The sequence below is a fragment of the Arachis ipaensis genome, chromosome B02, assembly GCF_000816755.2.
Source record: "Arachis ipaensis cultivar K30076 chromosome B02, Araip1.1, whole genome shotgun sequence".
Classification (NCBI taxonomy): Eukaryota; Viridiplantae; Streptophyta; class Magnoliopsida; order Fabales; family Fabaceae; genus Arachis; species Arachis ipaensis.
The window spans coordinates 102,153,081-102,174,077 of NC_029786.2; the positions used below are offsets into that span (position 1 = coordinate 102,153,081).

Sequence of the window (20,997 nt, forward strand, 5' to 3'; positions counted from 1 at the left end):
CCACTGTCCAAAAAGAAATTTTATTGTGAATAAAAAGAAGTAAAATGTAGCATTAAAAAGGAATTGAAACACATTAAGAACATTTTACTTCTTAATGTGATACAGTAAAGTTGGAATTTATTTCAGCCTCCAATGTCTCAATTTTATCCTCTAAGATTACATATATACTAGACCTACCTAGGAAAAAAAAATCTTTGCAAAAACAAGATTTTCTCTATTTATAATCATCAATAACTTTCTTTTCAATTTTGAATAAATAATAAGTATACTTTTTTTTAGAGTGAAAACTCGTATATAATTATTTTTGTGTGAAGTTGATATTTATATATTATTAAATAATTTAATAAATTTAACTAAATTATTATATAATAATTTTTAATTATCAATTTTACTTAAAAATAATTGTATGCGAGCCATCAACTTCTTTTGACTATAATCATCGCTTCGTTATTATTATAAAATGAAATGAGAATCACAGTGTATATTATGATACTATTATACTATAATCATCGCTTCGTTAAAATATATTATTCTATAATTCTTTGTATACAACACTTATGTAAACTTTCTTTTTCGTTCTTTATATTATGAAAATGAATTATATACCATGAAGACTCTCTTTAGTACTTAGTTTTCTAAACTTCCCTTAAAACACAAATCAACTGGAGGATTGTTTTAACTTTAACTTGTAGTGTATAATTTATAACTTCTTGAAGACGATTAATTAATATATAAAAGAGCTTAAGATACATAATAAATGATAATGTACATGGTACTTATATTTCCAACTTATACAATTTGTTAATTTTCTAACTTATCATGAATGTGAATGATATAGGCATGAACATTTTACTTTTTAATGGTTTCAATTCCTTTTTAATGTTACATTTTACTTTTTTTTATCCACAACAAAATTTCTTTCTGCACAGTTGCACAAAAAATGGTGACCCAAACCTTTCCAAAAATAATTAGCACCTAATCATACTTATTAATTTTCCTAGACCGTGCAGTACATTTGTGAAATATCTGCTGCTCTCTGACATGATGTCCCATCAGCTTCTCTTGTGAACATGAACAACAGAAACGTGTTCAATGAAAAAGGTCTCCACATAATATCCACAGATGTGGATATTTAATACCATCCACACCATAGAACTCTCCTCTTTTGTGTTGATACATTTTAAAATGAGAAATTCTTGAAAGCCATTAGTTTTTTTTTTTTTAATTTTGATTATTATTTTATCAAGATAAATATTAAATTTATATTCAACAAATAAAATTTATTAATTTATATGTACAAACTCTAAAAATACGATGTGCATTGTGTAGATTGGAGTGAGACTAATGCTTTTAGCTGAGAAAAGAAGACTATGTCATTTGAGTTATAGTTCGTTGGTATGAAGAGGTAAATTAATTATACTATATAGTGTATTTTAAAAATTAAAGTGTTATAGGTATCAATTTTTATATAATAAAAATAGACGTAGCTTTAAAATTGTGTAGAGCTATTGATTATAATTTTTAGTTTGGCCTATACATGTATCAATCTCTTTATCACTTAAGTTTTTAAATTTTGATGACAACTCAACAATTAAATCAGAAGATAAACATAAAAGCATTGCATAAAAAAAAATATAGGGTACCAATATATTATTTGTCAATTTATTGTCAATAATAATTAATTATTATATTTTAAACACATCTATAAAGAGACATTTCTAAAAAATATATTTATAAAGATACTTCTATTAAACACAACTATAAAAAAGATATTTTTATTAGACACATCTACGAAGACACTTCTATTAAACATAGAGTAGCGGGATTGAAAAAAAAAAAACAAAAAACAAAATAAAATCGGTAAGAGATAAGAGAGAAAATCTTTAAAAATTGAGAAGCATTCAATTTGTTGAGTCACTTAGCTGTACGAGAATGTAAAATGAACGGTTCCTTGACAATGACTGCTTTAGAAGTTTGTCCTAAAATCTTTGAATCAACCGCACATACTAATACTATGAACAAAACATCTTCTAGCTCATCTATCTAACCGACAAGTTCTAGTGTTCCACAATCAAATATTTATCTTTTTTTACATTATTTTTATATTATTTGATGAAACTACTACATAGATTAAACTTTCTTTAGCTATAACCATATGTATGCTCTGGCTTCTTCTTTCACAAATTATTCATAACTTGTATGCAAGACGACTATATAACCATTATTTTGACCCTTTTCCCTTTCTGGAGTTCAAAGCCATTGTCTTCGTCACAATTTCACAGAAGAGAGAAAGCTAAGATGGTTGGAACTTGTAACTTGGAAGTTAATATTATATAAGCCAAGATATAAAGAGGAGAAAGAGAGAGAATGGGGGGCACGATGCTTGTGAGGGTCAGTTTTGACGGTTATTCAGGACAATACAGGGGGTTGTGGAACAACAACAAAAGGAGCAACAAGATATGGAAATATTTATGAATTTTTTTAATACGGAATAAAATGTGTTTTTTGTTTTATTTTTTAAGAATAATTTTAAGCATTCCTAGCTAGCTAATAATTAGTTTAAAAATAATTTCATTCTTGACAGTAATTTTGTTTAAATATAATTTTCAGTGTGTATCTTGATATTAATTATCGGTTGAATTCTTTTAATTATTTGACATGACTTAAAAGTGTTAAGATTCGATATATACTTAAATTTTGAAGGTTTGATGTTGTCAAATTCTTTTCTTTAATTATTTTTACTACTTGACTCGAGAGTTATTAGTCCATTGTTCTAACTTGTCAATTAAAAAATTTTAAACTCATATTTTGTTTACATTCACTATATTAACTTTAAATTTTAGTGTGACTCTGCACATTTTAATATTCAGTTTTTTTGGTTTTTTATTTTATCTCTAGATTGGATTATAGTATGTCAATAAATATTTTATTTTTAAATGCATAAATCATCACTCACTCAAAGTATAAATTAGTTTTATGATGAGTTGATGTAGCTAAGTATTGAATAAATTAGACCTAGTTTTGAAATGGTGAGAGACAAATGAAGTTGATTCTATTTACACTGCTGGGGCTGCAGTTGAGCAACAATAATGAGAGTGTGTATATGTAGGTCGAGAGACAGAGAAATAAAACTTGGTAATGATGCATTTCTTGAAAATTCAATGGAGGCAAGCTTGGATTATTGGTCGTATTATATTGGTTTCGGGGCTTAAATGATTACTCAAACCATATACTCATGCCTGCTAACAGAATCTATATAATTAATGAAAATGTATCATGCTATTAAAATTGAAACAAGAACCTTTGATTGAATGCTAGAAGTACCATAATAAATTAAAATCGCGTGATTTTGAGAAGGCTTTACGTGCAGTAATACATAAATTGAACCTTAAGAATAGAAACTCCTCACTAATGTAAATTATTGATGTCTTCTAATTTAAAATATAAAAAAATAAACAGGGGAGCATGTATGTAGTTTGTTTGCCTCTTCTTCAGAAAAAAGTGTGGCATTCCCAAGAATCATGACAAAAGTGTGGCATTCCCAAGAATCATGACAAAAATTGTTCAATTACATTAGGATACACAAATCAAATAAGAGTTTTACAAGATCACAAAAGTGAATGCGGGTGCATCTGTTTCTACAAACTTTCAAATACTAGTCCAAAGTGGAATTAGAGGCATGAATCTTTTGCTGATGTTGAAAATGAAAATTAAATGCAGTGGTAGTACTCCCCCTGCTGCCTTTTAAATCCAGATTACTCTGCAAATGAATAAAATAAGTACATTTCAATAACATCTCAAATTAAATGTGCACACTCTATATAATTATAATCATCTTAGAATGTGCCTGATTAATAATACCTTTGATCAAGCAGCTTTCTTTCACTATTCTTTGTCATGCAACTTCTTCACGAGTTCGATGTGATTTTCCTTTAATCTTCCGGATCATCTTGCTTTTCAGTTTGTCTACACCCAGCCATGTGATGGAGTTATGATGAGGGTTCAACTCGAACTCCAATTCAAGTTTTTGAATGACATCCACGACAGTTGAGGCATACATTGGTAAAACCCCACACCCTTTGATAAAAACCTGTTTTTTCCTTTCTTCTACTCTCTTCCCATATTCATCAGGTCTATCAACACTGAATCTGAATGACATCTTTTGGTTGCTAGTACTGTCATCATCATCACACATTTCAATTTCCCTAAACATGTCTTCATCAGGAAATTGATAAGTCCAAATAATAACGTGATCTTCAGAGATCCGTTGTCTTTCGTGAACGAACTCTGACCTTGTAATTAGAAATGTGTGCTTTACATCATCTCCGAAGTGGCTGTATTCACACCTGATATTGAGAACACCCCATTTATTAAAAAAAGGAGGAGGTAAGTTTTGAGAAACAACACAAGAGAAGATGAAACCCAACAACTGGTAGTAAGGTTGATCAAGTTCAATTGTTATGGACGCTTCTGTTGTCTGACATCCAAACCACTCTGGAACTTTGTACCCTGGATAACGAACACGAGCTTCCATTCTAGGATAAAGACGATAATTCATCATCTGATATCGACCTGCTGACCAAAACAAAACATTTCTGAATATTGTGAGATTGGCATCTTCCATAATATCATTCAGTGACTCCTCTTCCAATTTCACGCAATTTTCAAAGGAGATATATCTCCTATTCAAACTAAATACTGCTTTCAAACTGAATATTCTTTCCAGTGATGTGCACTCATTAGCAAGAAGCACTTCAATAGATGGTGGAAGCTCCGGTATAGATCGAAGACTACAACAACCACTTATGTCAAGACCCATTAGCCTTGATAGCGTTTTGATGCTGTGTGGAAGCTCAATTAGCTCTCTGCATTCGTTAAGACAAAGATACCCAAGATATATAGAGCAACAGAATTCATTTGGTAGACTCTTAATTCTCAAATAAGTCAAATACGCAAGCCACAGTTTCTCTGATGATATCGAAATTTCCTCCAGACTTGGGCAAAGTTGAACCCCGAGTTTTGTAAGAGACTTCAAAGCTATGTTGCCTTTTACACTCTTCAATTTTTTGCAACCATCAAGGAACAATTCCTCAAGTGTTTGGATGGATAAAATAGATGGATGAAGTTGACATAGATTTTCACAACACAAAAGGTTTAACGTTTTAAGCTTTGTTGCTTTACTGAAGTCTGGGAGCTCTACCAACTTTTTACATCTACCAAGGTCAAGCTCTATCAAATTCACAAGATCCTATAACAATTTAGAGATACATTCATCATATTCTGCAAAAATCCTTGATTTCCAGTCAAAAGAAAACAGATAAAAAAGAAGTTCATATTAGACTATTAGTATTAGTACCTGTGCTCCATCCCAGAGTTTAGAAATTTGACTGTTACACATCCTAAGCTTAACAAGTTTCTCTACACAAAACCTTGATGGTAGAGAATTCAGAGGACAACTATCCCACTCCAAATAGACGAGTTTTGCAGGAAACGGGTCCAGGGTTGTGGGAACATAGACTTCGCACTGTCTTCGAAACCAAGGAGCATAAAACTTAAGAAATCTTAGATGGGGCATATTTTTAAAGGTGTCCGATTTCAAGTGTAGATCTCCAATTTGGGACAAGTCTATCATAATGCCTTCTACTAAACTTTTTTCCTGAAAACCAAAAAAGAGTACTAACAAAATGCTACTGTAATGGTTTAATGCAAGCAAAAACAAAAATAGGTGTACCGTTTCCTTACCTCACTATTTTTCAATAAGTTGCAGAAATCTTCAGGTTTATTTATTCGAGTGAGCTTTCCAGAATTTTTATTTGATTCTTGGCGAACGACTTCCCAACCCATTTGTTGTATCAAGTCATGCATATCTATTATATCGCCAACAATAGTTATAAGAGCTTTACGCTCAAGAGTGCTTATACCAATGTCGCCAAAGAAACCACAACAGTCTAGAAAGCTTATAACATTATCCTTGTATTCTCCTCTGAAAAAGAATGCAATGTCAAGGAATATATTCTTATCTAAATCATCTAAACCATCATAACTCAATTTTAAGACATTGTAGATGTCCACATTGGGATGAACCCTGAGTTTTTTCAATGCACTTTCCCATTCTTTTATGCTCCTTGAGTGTAGAAAGGATCCCAATACTTTCAATGCTAATGGAATGCCTTCTGTATAATTAACTGCCATTTCTGAAAGCTCTTCATATCCATGTTCAGGATAGCTTTTGTGAAAGGCTTTTAAGCAAAAAAGCTCAAGGGAACTCTCAAAGCTCAATCCCCAAACCTTGTATCTTATATCCACTCCTTCATTGGCAATTAGAATTTGCTCGTCTTTTGTTGTTACAATGACCCTACTACCAGCTCCCAGACAGATTGATTCTCTTGTTAGATAATCTAACTTGTCTAATGCATCCACATCATCAAGCACTATGAGCACCTTTTTCCGACTCAACCTTCTCTTGACATCAATAGATCTTGCATGGGTTGATCCCTTCACAAGATGTTCTCCCTCAAGTAGTTCAGAAATAAGTTTTTCATATAAGCTGTGTTTACCAGACTTTTGTGACTCTTCTCTTACATTTTCTAGAAAGCAGCAACCTTCATATCGAGAGGCATATCTATCAAATATTGCTCTAGCAATTGTTGTTTTACCTATGCCTCCCATCCCCCAAATCCCCACCGTTCGAACTTCATCAGACTCCATTGTCATTAAAGGTTGAAAAAATTTAAAATGTTCATCAATTCCGACAAGGTCTTGGGGTGCATTTGAAAAAAGATGCGACAATTTTTCCGAAATATTCTTGACAATATCTTGGATGAGTTCTGATTCATTTCTATCGTATATGGAAAAGAAAAGGAGAAAGTATATCATAGTACAAGTAAAATTAGACAAGAATAAGAAGAGGGAAAAAAAAACAATAATAATGGAGACGAGTAATAAAAAAGAAAATGAGCAAGTTTAAGCTGGTGATTTTAGTGAATTTATATTTTAATACTAATTATATCAAGCAATTTAGATATTTAGTAAAATATATTAAATTAATTTTTAACTTTTTTTTTCATAAAAGTGAATTTTTTTTCCATGTGTAGCTAACTTTTTTAATATCTAAAGTAACTAAATAGTATTATTTATTGCTGTTTCTTATTCTAATGTGCATTTACTCTCATCCAACAGAGTATGAAAATCATGCAAATCTTTGTCAGTTTGCTTTTCTCAATTGAAACAGATATGACCAACTTAAGGTGAATGCATAATTCTGTTTATTTGTACAATTTAGTATGAAACTAGATCTATATCCGCGCATGTCACGAAATTTAGATAGATAATACAACAGCATGCTCATCCATTTCTAAAAAAAAATTAGCCGAATAGGACAACAACACAAGAATGTGGATTTCTCCAAAATAATGAACAATAACTAAAAAAAGAAGAAAGTGAGACTATTGGAGATATTTCAGACACTAGTACACTACTAGTCTACTATATAGGTTTAATTATTTGCTCGATTTTTATAATTTTACTGAATTTTTAATTAGATTTTTATATATATTTTTTTAATTAAGTCTTTATACTATATCAGATTTTGTAATTAAGTTTTGTCGTAACAAAAAGTTGGAATTAACAGAATATTTCGATAAATAAAACGAATATAAAAAAAAGTATAGGGACCTAATTAAAAATTCGATGAAACTATAGGTATCGACAGAATAATTAAACCATTTATAAAGTCTTTTAAAATTAATCCTGAAAAGGTATTTTAGTTTTTTAAAATATGATTAAGAGGATCTTTTAGTATCTCATGTTTTAAATTTATAATACAATTAAACAAATTAAATTTTAAAAAGGTAATTAAATCTTTTTTGATGAGTTTGGAAAACTCTAATTTAATTTTGATGATGAACAAACATTATTAAAATAATTAATTACAAAATTATTAATTTGATTACACATATGTTAACTAATAATTTTTGTGATACAGATTTTGATTGGGCCAAAAACAAAATTCTGATGCAAGCCCAATTATATTTAGTTTTGGTTTAATATGGCTGAATTGTTTATTGTGCTCCATGGGCCAGATTGAGTTATTATTGCTACAAGCCCAAAATGAATGCTTTCATGTTTGCTCAATGCATGATCCGAAAAATATTCATCAGGAAAGCAAATGTTATTAATTGGACCAGGTTAAATGATTGTTGCAACTAAGCCCAAGTTCATATGTGATGAGAGTTCCTCATGCATGATCCGAAACCAATAGAAAAAGAAAGCAAAAATGCTTCCAACGGATCCAAGCATTTCACCATGTGATGGATTCCAAAATTCATTACATTGTCATTTATCGCATGGAAACTATGAGAGAGAAAACAAGACACTTGATTTGATTGTAGCACTTATGGCTACACGCTACTCAGCAAGGAAAGAATCATTTCACTTAATCTCATTCTCTTTCCTAATTCAATGCTTTTCAAATTTCTCTCTTCTCTCTCTATTTGCTTCTCTTCTTCGGTTATTATACAGGAAACAATGGGTGCCATGGAAGCTACATTGAGCTACCGAAGTGAAGAAAGAGCAAGCTACAAGACCATCACAATGATGGCAAGAAAACATACCAAAATAAAAGTATGATGTGGCTGAGATTTTCACCAAATATGGTTAGATTTGGTGAAGAAATCTTGAGCTCTTCATGCTCAAAAAGGAAGAAGAAGATTCGGCCAGCAAGGAGGAGACTCTTGGAGGCATGACTTGTCTTTGATTCTGCTCAACCACCACAGGAAGTAGCTAGAGTGGCGAAGTGATGGTAGAGGCAGAGATTGAAGCAGATGAAGTCATCATCATCATGAAACATCAAGGGCCAGAAATTCATCTTGGAGAGCAAGCCAAGGATGGAGAGCTTGGATTGATGAAGAATGGTGACCAAGAAAGGACTAGAGGTAATTGCATGTTGGGTTTTGCATGGTTATCTCTTCTCTCTCTATGTGGCCGAACCGGTTCTGTTTCTTGAAGAAGAAGAAGTTGGCTTGGGTTTTGGCTTCAAATGTGGAGGCTTCTCTCTTCTATAAAAAGGGAGAACAACCACTGTTTGGAGCAAGGAGTTAGAAGTAAGCAGTGAGAGTGCAAGGCACAGGATTCTCAGAGCTACCTAAGCTTACAGATTTTCTTCTCCTTCAATGTATTCTGTTTAGTATTTTTCTGTTTAATTTTGTCATGTCTTGAGTCTCATGGAAAAAGGCAAACAGTGAGGTTTGTAATGAAAAAGCCATAGAGCGGAAAAAGGCAGAGAGTGAAAAATTAAAAGAAAAAGCCATAGATGTCTTAGAGTTCCTTTGTTCATCTATGTTGTGTTTCATGATTCTATAGGAATCCCCTTGTAAGTTGGGTTAGCACTTTACAGATTGTAATCAGGATGATTATAGTGAAATTCCATCATGTTTGTGATGGAGACTGGATGTAGGCTGCACTGCACTTAGCAGCTGAACCAGGATATATCTGGGTGTAACTTTCTCTCTTCTCTACTCCATTTCTGTTTCTACTGCACAGGAGCAAAAACCAAAAATATCTCGTGCCAAGTGACGAGACAAAAAGAAAAGTCTCGTGATTAGGGACGAGACAAAAGAAAAAGTCTCGTGGCCAGTAACGAGATAAAAAGACAAAAAGTTTTCTGAATTGGTCTCTTAGGTCAGCAAGTGTTCAGAAGCAAAAAGGGGGCTAAGATTCAACCCCCCCTTCTCTTAGCCACTGAAACCATCAATTAATAATTTTGTAATTAATTATTTCAATAATGTTTATTCATCATCAAAATTAAATTAGAATTTTCCAAATTCATCATTTTCAAAATTAACTATAAAGTTATTTTATTTTAATCTTTCTAAAATCAAATTCAATTTTTTAATACAATTAAACAACTTTAATTCTAGAAGGTATTATTTTAGTCTTTTTATTATTAAAGTCAAGTTCCTTATTTCTAATAAAACCAAATAATCTTTATTCATCCTATAGTATTTTAATATTTTTCAAATTAATCCTAAAAGATTATTTAGTCTTTAGAAAATTAATTATAAAAATATTTTAGTCTTTTAAAATTAATTCTCGATCGAAAGGTATTTTAATTTCTTAAAATGAACTCTTTCCGTGTTTTAATCATTTTAAAATTAAATTTAAATACCTAATTTTTCATACAATCAAACAATATTAATTAGTCATATATATAAGGATATTTAGTGTTTATAAAACTTAATCCTAAAAAGTGATTTAATTTTTTTTAAAAATTAATTATAGGGATAATTTAATATTTTTAAAATTCTATTCAAATTTTAATTCTAATATCATTTAATAATCTTTAACTTAAAAGGGTATTTTAGTTTTTTATTAATACTAAAAGGTTGTTTTTGTTATAATGTTAAAAACGATGCTCTAAATCTTTTGTAACATTACTCAAAATAATATTCTAGTCTTTTATAAATAATTAAAAGGATATTCTAGAATAAGATAAACTGTGATATATTTTTAAATTAATTAATATTTTAAATAAAAGTATACAAATATGAATATTGAGATTTAAAATATAATTTATTAATTATTGATTAATGATATAATATTAAATTAAATTCAAATAAAATCAACTAGAAAGAATAATTTTTATTCTTAATTAAGAGGGATACGATAAAACTCACCTATGTATATTCCTTCCTAGTTGCTATGATTGCTGCTTGCTAGATAGTAGTACATATCTCTCTCTCTCCTCTCTCTTTTTTAATTTAAATTTTAGCCAACAATACTTAAAGAAAGAATATTATTTGTATTTTTGTGTACACTTTTTTATACATTTTTAACTTTAATATTAGAAGTGATTTATAAGAAATAAAAAAAATAAAAAAATTGAATTTTTTTACCTAAAAATATATGATTTCTCTATTAGTCTATTTAAAGTAAACTAATTTGATGTAAGAGCAGTGATGAACTCACTATAAGGGTAATACATATAAAATTAAATAACAAACATTAAAAGAGACTAAATAACAAAAGCATATATTTTTATGGATGAAAAAATTTACCGATATTTCGATGGATAATGAATTCCAGATAAATTTGCCGTCTTCTCGAGAACAGATTTCCAATTCTGCATAATTTCCTCCTCATATCTCTTTTTGTGGACATCAAAAGCTTCTGCAAAAGTTCCTTTTTGATGCCTTACATGAGAAGGATCAACATTATAAAAAACAGGTATCACAATCCTTTTATACTGTTCCATGCATTCAATAATCTTCACAAGCTCCTCCAAACACCATCTTGAAGAAGCATAGTGTTCCGAGAAGATGACCAATGAAATGTATGATTGCTCGATTGCTCGAAGGAGGGTGGATGAAATCTCATCTCCAGGATGAAGCTTTTCATCGTCAACAAAGAAATCAATTTGATTACGCTTCAAGTTTGTTGCCAAATGACTAAGAAAAGAAGTGCGAATGTCTGTTCCTCGAAAACTGACGAAGAGATCATGTTTGATTAGAGGAACATTGAAAGCAGATGAACTAGAGAAAGGAGAATATGCCATCGAATGTTTTGTGTGTGTGTTTGTTAGTGTCGTGTAATTCTTGGCTAAAGCCTAAGGTTTTATAAAGAGCCAAGTGAAGTCAAGCAGTCAACCATAATAATAACGAGGTGGCTAGGTTCTTCCTGGTTGTTTCTTGGTTGATTCCTCTCCCTTGTTAAAACTTAAAACTTAAAATCATAATAGAGATAGCTTTGCTTTACTTTTCTTGGTTGATTCCTCTTCATATATGATCCTCATTTTAAGACATACAAGAATAAGAAGTACTAAAAAATTAAATACTTATTTTATATTTTGAGTTTTTTATTTGTACTTTTTTTTTTTAAAAAAAAAGTAAGGAAGAAAAATTTTTTCTTTTACAATTTTTGAAAAGCACATAACTAATGTATTCCTGAGTTATCTATTTGAACATTTTTTTTAAAAAAAAAATATTAATTTACTAATGTATTCCTATATTTCTGCTGAAAGATAAGTTTTTCTATTAAAAGAATTCATACCTTTTAAATGTAAAACTATACAAATAATAATACTTTTAATGTGAGATTTTTCTATGACACTCATCTTTAAAAAAAAAATTATAATTGGTTATTACTTGTTAAAACTTGTTCGGTAGGTCGGGTACCGGACGGATCGGGTTGGTATCCTGGTTGGTGATGAGAGGTCTCGTTTCGTCGTGAACTGTCGGTCTGGTGTAGGCGGGGTCCCGAGCACTTCTTGTGGAGAAGGAGTGTCACCTGCAAAGACACTCCGACGCTCTAGTCAGTAAATGTGCAGGTGAAAGGGGGTAGAATAATGTGTGACGTACCTTGGGGGAAGGGTAAAACTTTCTCCTTATATACTGTGTCAGAGGTGGGCCCTACAAGAACAGACCCACTTTCTCCGAGGCGTTTTCTCCACAGCTGTAAGTAAGCTGTCTGGGACGCGTGTCCGGGTCGGTTGCGGGGCGCCTCACCCTTAACCGTTCGGGTTGGATGGCGCCCGGGTCGGGCCAACCCGTGAAGAGTTTGGGCCAGACAGTAACAAAACTAAAACATTAATTTTTTTTTTTAAATTGCTTTGGTGTGTGCACGCAGTAATATGTGTATACAAAATTTTGTTATATGTATTTCATATTATTATTAAAAGAATTTATTTTGAATTAAAGTGTTAATAATATAACATGTTTTTTTATTAATAACTTATGTAATTATTCTATTTTATATAAATAATACAGAACAATACTTTTCAAACATAGCATATAATGCCAAATAGTTTTTTATTCCGTATGACCATAATTGTAATTTTGATAAAAGGTGCTTACATATTTCTTATTAAAGTAATTAAATTACTTCTTATTCTAATAAAATGTACTTTTATAAGTAAATCCAGACATAAAATATTTTTATTTTTGGTTTTAAAAATCTCTCAATTGTACAAACAATAAAAAAATAAAAAGTTGGATAGTTGGTCCTACTCTAAGGTTGAATCGACAAGGACAGTTATGTATTAGTGTCGTGGAGACTGGAGAATGACTCGCAAGTCATTAAACTAAAAACGAAAAGATTTTTTAAGAGATTAAAGGTGAGTTTGAATTAGCTTTTAAAAAAAATATTTATTTTTTTTATCTTTTGAAAAGAAAACTTTTACATACAAAAGTTATTTTATATTTAAATAAGTTTTTTAAAAATTATTTTTAAATATTAAAAATATATCTTGTTTCTACTTTTTTAAAAATAAGGTATTATTAATTTAAAAAAAATAAATAATTTACTTTTTTAATAAAAATATTTTTTAAAAAAACGTATTTAAATAAGTTTTAATAAATAAAAGTATTTATTAAAAAAAAATAAAAAAAGAATAATCTTAATCACAAAATTTTGAATTCCAAAATTCTCGATATAGTGTTAGCAAATAATAATTACATAATTACATAAACATTATTAATGGAGAACCAACTTGTAAGTGAATAGAATAATCCCCCAAAATATGTGTGTGGGGTTCATTTATGTAAAATATATGGTGTGAAAGCACAGAGTCTGTATGTTGTTTTTACGCGTTTAGTGGTGATCTTTTGTATTTCATTTTGCTTAATGCTGCTGTTCTCAACTTTTCTTCATTGCCGTGATGCAACATGATCAAAATATACCAATCATTCTATCTATATATTAAAAATCAATCACTAATCAATTAATTAATATATAAAAATATGTATTTATTATTTTAATTTTTTATTATATTATTATAAATATATTTGATTATTCTATTATTATATATTTAATTATTCTAATGATTTATTATTTGATTTAAAAAATATATAAATTAATAAATCAACCCCAAACTAATAAAGTCATGTTAGCTTCTTCCACAACCTGCTTCCTCTTTTATATCTATCGGTTCTATTATTATTTTATTCTTCATTTCTCTCGGTTATTGTATCTTTCGCAAATGGGTCCAAAAATGTGAGACAGAAAATAGAAACAAAATATAAAAACAACACGCTTTTGGTTTTATATTTTTATGGCAATTTCCAAGTGGTTACCATCAAGAAACTTTTGTCATTTGTTATAAATTTCAGGTTTATTACCTCTTGTCTCTATACTATTTACTCAATTTTATATTATATCACTATAACCTTAAAAATTAGAATTGAGTTCATATTTTGAATTCAAATTTATAATAAAATCCTTTAAATAACTTTATTAGTAGTTATTACCAAAAAATGGTTAGGTATGTTATTAGGTAAAAATTCATATATAATTATTTTTTTTATAAAATTAATAAATAATTTAATATATTTGAATAAATTATCAATCATTTACATGGCAATCTCTAAGAAGATCATGTGAGTAACTTGTTTATATATGGGCTCCACTCATTCAATTAATACACGCCGTGTCTCTATATCCCTTTGTGTATTACAATTTCTATGTTCTTTCCCTCTTTATATTCCAGTTCAAAAGTTTTAAGTCACCATACCGTGTGGTTGGTTGCTTTTTTTTTTTTTTTAAATTAAGTTAGCATATATAGCGTGTGCTTCTTTTTCTCTAATAAACATACTTGTCTATTAAAATAAGTTTGCCTACTACAATTGAATGAACTCCAACTACAACATGCTTTTATTTCAATAAGGAGCATCCTATGGTAGAATCACAATTGTATAAATAGAAGCGCGTCTATTTATACAAATTGTGGCAATATCAGAGGCCTATAGGAATGTCATCTTTGTCCTATGTGTCATTGTTGTCTTTTGATTGTGATCATGCGTCTTCCGCCACTTCTTACTACTCCTGTCCCTTTGTACCCAATCTTGACTTATCATTTTGTAGCTTTTCTCAAACTTGCTTTTGCAATGACTTCAGTTTCGGTTTGGTTCGCGATATCTGCCTTGTAGCTAATGCTAATCTTTCTCACTTTTGTGAATGTATGCTTTAATCTTTTTTATCTTCACGTTGTTCTCTATGATTCTTGACGTCAATATCTCATGCATTACTTAGAAGATTCGATCGGTGTTTGCCATGGGTTATTATCTGATTCCCTTATAGAATTGTATTTGGATTTGTGGATTGCATGAATTTGTTGAGTTATTGATCGAAATGCTTTGTTCTACGAGTTTTTCTTATGTTGATTATCTTTGAAGTTATAACATAATTTTGAATTGCTTTTGATTCTTCTTTCAAATCAATAATTTTGAAAATTGTTATTTAGTTGCTGTAAAAAAAATTGGACACCAAATTCTAGTAACTTTTTGTATTTTTTATTAAGGAGTGCTCTGTTATATATGTAATTTTTTTAAGTTAAATAATAAGCATCAGAAATATATAAATAGTGTATATTAATTTAATTAATTTTGTTATAGAATACCAACCAATTATGTTACTATGACGTCTGTCATTTGGACCAATTTCATTATCATGCGCTTTCAATTCTAGATTTTTCAAAGAGTAGAATACAGATTTTAAGCAAAAATTGAATTTATAGTCGAAAAAAATTAAATTATCATAAGACATGTTAAGTTTTATGTTACCTGAAACAAAATGATGATGATGATGATAATGGGTGGCTCTTATCATTTGTCTAATTGTAGTTAATTATATACTTGACAATGGATTTGGAATAGAAATTATATTAGTTGATATAATATGATTGCTGATTCGTTGAATTTTCCAATTATATTTGTCAGAACATAAGGTTGCAAGAGCATGATTGAAAGTGAAACAGATATTTAACTCTCTTGAGTAAAGTACGATTGAAGGCGCAGAAGTTTTTGTTTTTTGTTATCGAAAGTGAATAAAGTATCGAAAGTGTATTTAAATTGAGTACGTATTAATAGTTTTTTTTATTGAAAGTGAATCAACTTTAAATTCTGTCGTGGTTGAAGGTGAATCAGTTTTAAATCTGTCGTGGGTTAAAGCCAGTTTTTGAAAATAAAATAAAATAAAAAGAATTGAATATGTTTTTAAATTTTAAGTCCTGTCATATGATAAAGCCAATTTTTAATAAAAAGAAAACAGGGATAAAATAAGAAGAAAATCTTTATAAATAAATGTCAAATTTAATACTCTACATAATTAATAGTTTAGATAGTTTAGAAAATTATAAACATAGACTTTAATAATACGTATCAATTAATAAACATAGACTTTGATAATACGTATCAAACAATGCAAAAAAAATATTGATAAATTTTAATAAATATAGAATATATTTGAGTAGTAGTGCTCGATCTATAATTATACAAAAAAAAATACAAACTTTAGATGTAAAAATGGAATAAGATAAAGAGTACTTGTCCTTTGAATTTTTTTTAAAAATTAAAAATTAGTACTCATAACGTCTATTATTATTTTTCAAAAGGTACCTGTATTTGGCAATGGAATTGGCATAGAAATTGTATCAACTTCCTTGTCAAATTCTCTCGCGATGATTTGTAGGTGTCCCTTTCTTAGTAAGTAAATACATGTCAGAACCAAAAGATAGCAGCAAGATGCAGAAAAAAAGGATCGACAACAGTGAGGAATATTTGTAAGTGGAGCAGTTATTTATTTTCCTCACGATTGCAGCAGTTATTTAATGGGTTAATAATTTTTTTTTAATTATAAACAAAAATGTATTATTACTATTTTATCCGTAAATTTGATTTGTAAAATGAATTATTTGAGGGCAAATGGTGTCTATAAAAATTGGACACCAAACTTTAGTATTATCTTTTTTATTTTTATTTCTTATAATTTTATATTTAACATTTTAAATTATCTTTAGTTTTATTATTTTTTTAAAATTTTTAATTTTTAATTTTATTATTCTTTTTTTTTACTATTATCTATCCACATGTGCATTGTTAGTTCATCACCACTTTTATATTGTCTTGTTCTCTCTTCCTTCCTCCATTTTTATTCTCCTTCTACCTTCTCTTCAATAGCAATTAGTTACCACTGTATATTAGTTCGTAATTATTACACTCAAAAGGTAAATACTACTTTAAAAATAAAGTTAAAAAAAATCTCGTAACTCTTATGTGAATTATCTACATTCCTATAAATATAACGAAGAAGTAAATTTAATTTTTTTTGTTATAAGTATTTTTTTATCATCTAATGCATACAAAGTCACATATTTTCATTTATGATTAAAAGTTAAAAATTAAAATTAAATTATATTAATACTTTTTTGTTTAATAAAATTAAAATAAAGTATAAAAATAAGAATAAAAACTAAAAAAAAAGATGGATCTAAAAAAGAATAATCTTAAATTTTATGTCATTATGTATGAGAACATTGATTTATTTTATTATATTTAATTTTACACTAAATAACAAAAAAGTTAAATTTTATGTCCTTTTTTATTATGTATTTTACTTATCTATAGTTGTTTAAATTAGACTTTACAGTTATTGAGTGATGTTTTCTTTCAACAAAAAAAAAATAATTGTGAAGTCATTTTCATTTTTTTTTATAGTAGTACATCTATTATATCATGATTTTAATAATTAATATAAATTTTAAAAAATAGAATAAATTTATATTTATTTTGATCACATTTAAGAGTTAATTATATCTACTCCTATAGTTAAGAAATAGATTTAACTTTTTCTATAATAAATAATTTTTCAATCATCTAATTTACAAAAAAGGTCCCATCTTTTTATTTATCCTAAAAAGTACAAATTAAAACTAATATAAATACTTTTTGATTAACAAAACTAAAATAAAACATAAAAATAAACCTTGAATAAAAATAAAAATACAAAATTTTGAATTCCAAAATATAAAATAGTTATAAGATAAAAAATTACTTAAATATAATTTTTGTAAGGTACTCCATAAATGAACTTAGAAGAATGAATATTATATGCAAAGAAAATCATGATATGTTGGTATAAAATTACTATGTAATTTTTTTTTAAAAAATATTCCCTTTGTTAAACTATTTTACTTTTATTCTTTACAAAGCATATCAATAATAAAAAATTTGCATGACTAATTTACATCCAAAAGAAAACTGTTAACAGAGTTACTGTAAAAAAATGTATGGAAATTTTTTTATTCAATGTAACTAACTAATGTATAGGATAAATTTTTTTAATAATAAACCTCTCTCGTTAAAGACAATATTAGAATTTAAATTTGAACGACAATTGACATTATATGTTATGTAGAAATTGAGTACGTTAAAAAGAGTATGATAATAATTTGAAAAGAAAAAATATCCTGAGTAAATTTATTTTTTAAAAAATAACCCATTTGAACTATTTTAATCTGCACCAATAATTTACCTTTAATAGAAAAATCTTGATGAGGTTATTGTGAAAAAATGGGTAAATTTTTTTTATTTAACAGTGACAAAATTATCATGTTTAAACTATTTTATTTTTAACAATGATTTACATAAACTTTTAATGAAGTTGCTGTTTAAAATGGGTGGAAGTTTTTTTAAGTGAAGTAACTAACGGTTGTACAAAAGATTTTCTTTTAGTAATAAACATTTCTTCTCAATAAAGATAATATTGGAATTTAAATTTGGACACCAAAATTTCTAATATTTCAATAGATATTGTTATAGATTAAAATAAAGCACAGAAATAAAGATAAAAACTAAAAAAATAGATACATATAGAAAAGAATAATGAAAAAAATTATTTTATTTAACTATAGTTATTTAAATTAGACTTTACATTTATTGAGTTATGTTTCCTTCTAACAAAAAATATAGTTACGAAGTTATTTTCATTTTTTTGTAGGAGTACATTCATTATATCATTATTTTAATAATTAATATAAATTTTAAGAAATTGATAAATATATATTTATGTTGATTTTATTTAAGAGTGAATTGGTATAAATTTTTTATGTAATTTTTTTAAAAAAATATTGTCCTGTTAAACTATTTTACTTTTATTCTTTCAAAAGCATATCCATCGCAAAAATTTCGCATGAATAATTTACATCCAATCAAAAATTTTTAATGAAGTAATGGTGAAAGATATGTAGAAGTTTTTTTTATTCAACATAACTGTATGAAATTTTTTTTAATAATAAACATATTTAAACTATTTTACTTTTATTCTTTGAAAATTCGCAATAATGATTTAGATCCAATAGAAAACTTTTTAATGAATTTGCTGTTTGAAATTGGTGGAAGTTTTTTTTATATTAAGTAACTGACGATTGTACAGAAGAATTTCTTTTAATAAAACACCTCTCTCATCAAGGGCAATATTAAAACTTATCATTATACATGTCATGTTATATGTTACCTGTAACAATTGAGGATGGTTAGTGGCTCTAGCCATTTGTCTAATTGTAGTTAATCGGATTACTCCTATATTTTTAGTTAATCGGTAACTCTACCTGTGCTTAACAATGGAGTTGGGATAGGAGTTGTATAAGTTGATATGGCAACTTATTTTCTTTGTCGAATCATCTTCCGATAAGTTGTACGTCTTCTAGCTAGGTGTTGTTGTCGCTCATATTCTGTGTTCTTCGCCTAACATATCCTGCACAAGTGGGTCGACGTTGCCATGATTGTTGATTTATTGAATTTTTCATTTCTATTAGTCTATCATAACATAAGGTAAAAAGACGAAAAGAAAAACAAACAATCGCAAGTGGAGCAGTTTTTATAATCTTACTTTACGATTGAAAGTGCAGCAGTTTTTTAAATTTCTATCACGATTGAAAATGAAGCAGTTACAGAATTCTCTCGTGGATTAATGCAGAATTTATAGAACGTGAGTATCGAGTAGGTAATTTTATATTATAAAGATAAGGGTAAAATAGGAAAAAAAGAATTGGATACCAAACTCCTCTATCCGCTTTAGGGATGTCAATGGGGCAGGGCGGGGGCGGGGGATGCCTCCCTGCTCCCCATCTCCGCCCTCAGATTTGTTCCCCATCCCCGCCCCATTCCCCGCCGTGGGGGAATATTGATCCCCATCCCCATTCCCCACGGGGCCCCATTCCCCGCGGGGACCCCATTCCCCATCTACATAATAATTCTAACTAATTATTAATTTTCATATAATAGAGTTGCAAGTATCTATCTTATACAAAAACTGCAAGATTTTATACAAAAAGTCTAAATGATACGATGGTGACTTCTCTCGAAATAACGCAATAGGGGGACGCAACGACGAGTCAAAGGACAAAACAGTAGACGAGGTAAGAGACGTGGCAACAGAGAGGAGAATGGACACGACGGCAGAGTTATGAAAAAGAATGCCGCAAATAGAAATTACGACGCGATAAGGGTGATGGCACAGTGAGGTGTGACGATTCGGTGAGAAGGATGACGAGGGGGTGGCTGCAGAGAGGTTAGATAGAGTATGGACAGCCTTAGGGATCTTTGAATTGAAGAAGGGTTATGCAAATAAAGATTATGAGTTTTGGGTTTCTATATATGTGTGTGAGAAATGACTAAAAAACATATATGAGAAATAAACTATTAAGGAAAATTTAAGGAATTCATAAATTTCGGGGAATAGCGGGGATGGGGCGGGGATCCCCGCTCAGGTCCCCACGCCTGCTTCGGGGGAATTTTGTCCCCCATCTCCATCCCCGTGGGGAAAATTCCCCACAATCGGATCCCCATTCGGGGCAGTCCCCGCAGGAATCCCCATGTCTCGGGGAATTTTGCCATCCCTAATCCGCTTTATATATTGTTATAGATGAAGATGAAGATATAAGGATGAAATAGGATAAAGAGAGAAAATAGGGGGCACGATGCTTGTGAGGGTCAGTTTTGACGGTTATTCAGGACAATACATATGGTTATATATATATATGAATTAGTTTTGATGCACGTCTAGTTTTTTTATTTTTTTCAATATTTTCTAATAGTTTGATAGATTAAAGACTAATTTATTGTAGACTGAAATTCCATTTAAAGATTTATTATTGGCCAATGAGTTAATGTATATACAAAATGGAATACAGTGTTTTACAATACTAATTTTGTGTATCAAAATTAAACT

General features: G+C 29.1%; 1 protein-coding gene across 1 annotated transcript; it reads right to left on the reverse strand.

The window, feature by feature from the left end:
* Positions 3,435-11,706, reverse strand: LOC107626038 (disease resistance protein RML1B-like). The gene is made up of 5 exons (XM_016328809.2): positions 11,055-11,706; positions 5,743-6,838; positions 5,357-5,656; positions 3,862-5,248; positions 3,435-3,760 (listed from the first exon to the last, which is right to left on the reverse strand). The coding sequence occupies exons 1-4, from the start codon at positions 11,549-11,551 to the stop codon at positions 3,896-3,898; spliced, it is 3,246 nt and encodes a 1,081-aa protein (XP_016184295.1). The 5' UTR covers positions 11,552-11,706; the 3' UTR covers positions 3,435-3,760; positions 3,862-3,895.

Coding starts and splice junctions, on each gene's coding strand:
- LOC107626038 (XM_016328809.2), bottom strand. CDS start 11,551: ATGGCATATTCTCCTTTCTCTAGTTCATCTGCTTTCAATGTTCCTCTA. Junction 5,657..5,742: donor ACTTATTGAAAAATAGTGAG/GTAAGGAAACGG, acceptor TTTGGTTTTCAG/GAAAAAAGTTTAGTAGAAGG. Junction 5,249..5,356: donor AACTCTGGGATGGAGCACAG/GTACTAATACTA, acceptor AAATTGTTATAG/GATCTTGTGAATTTGATAGA.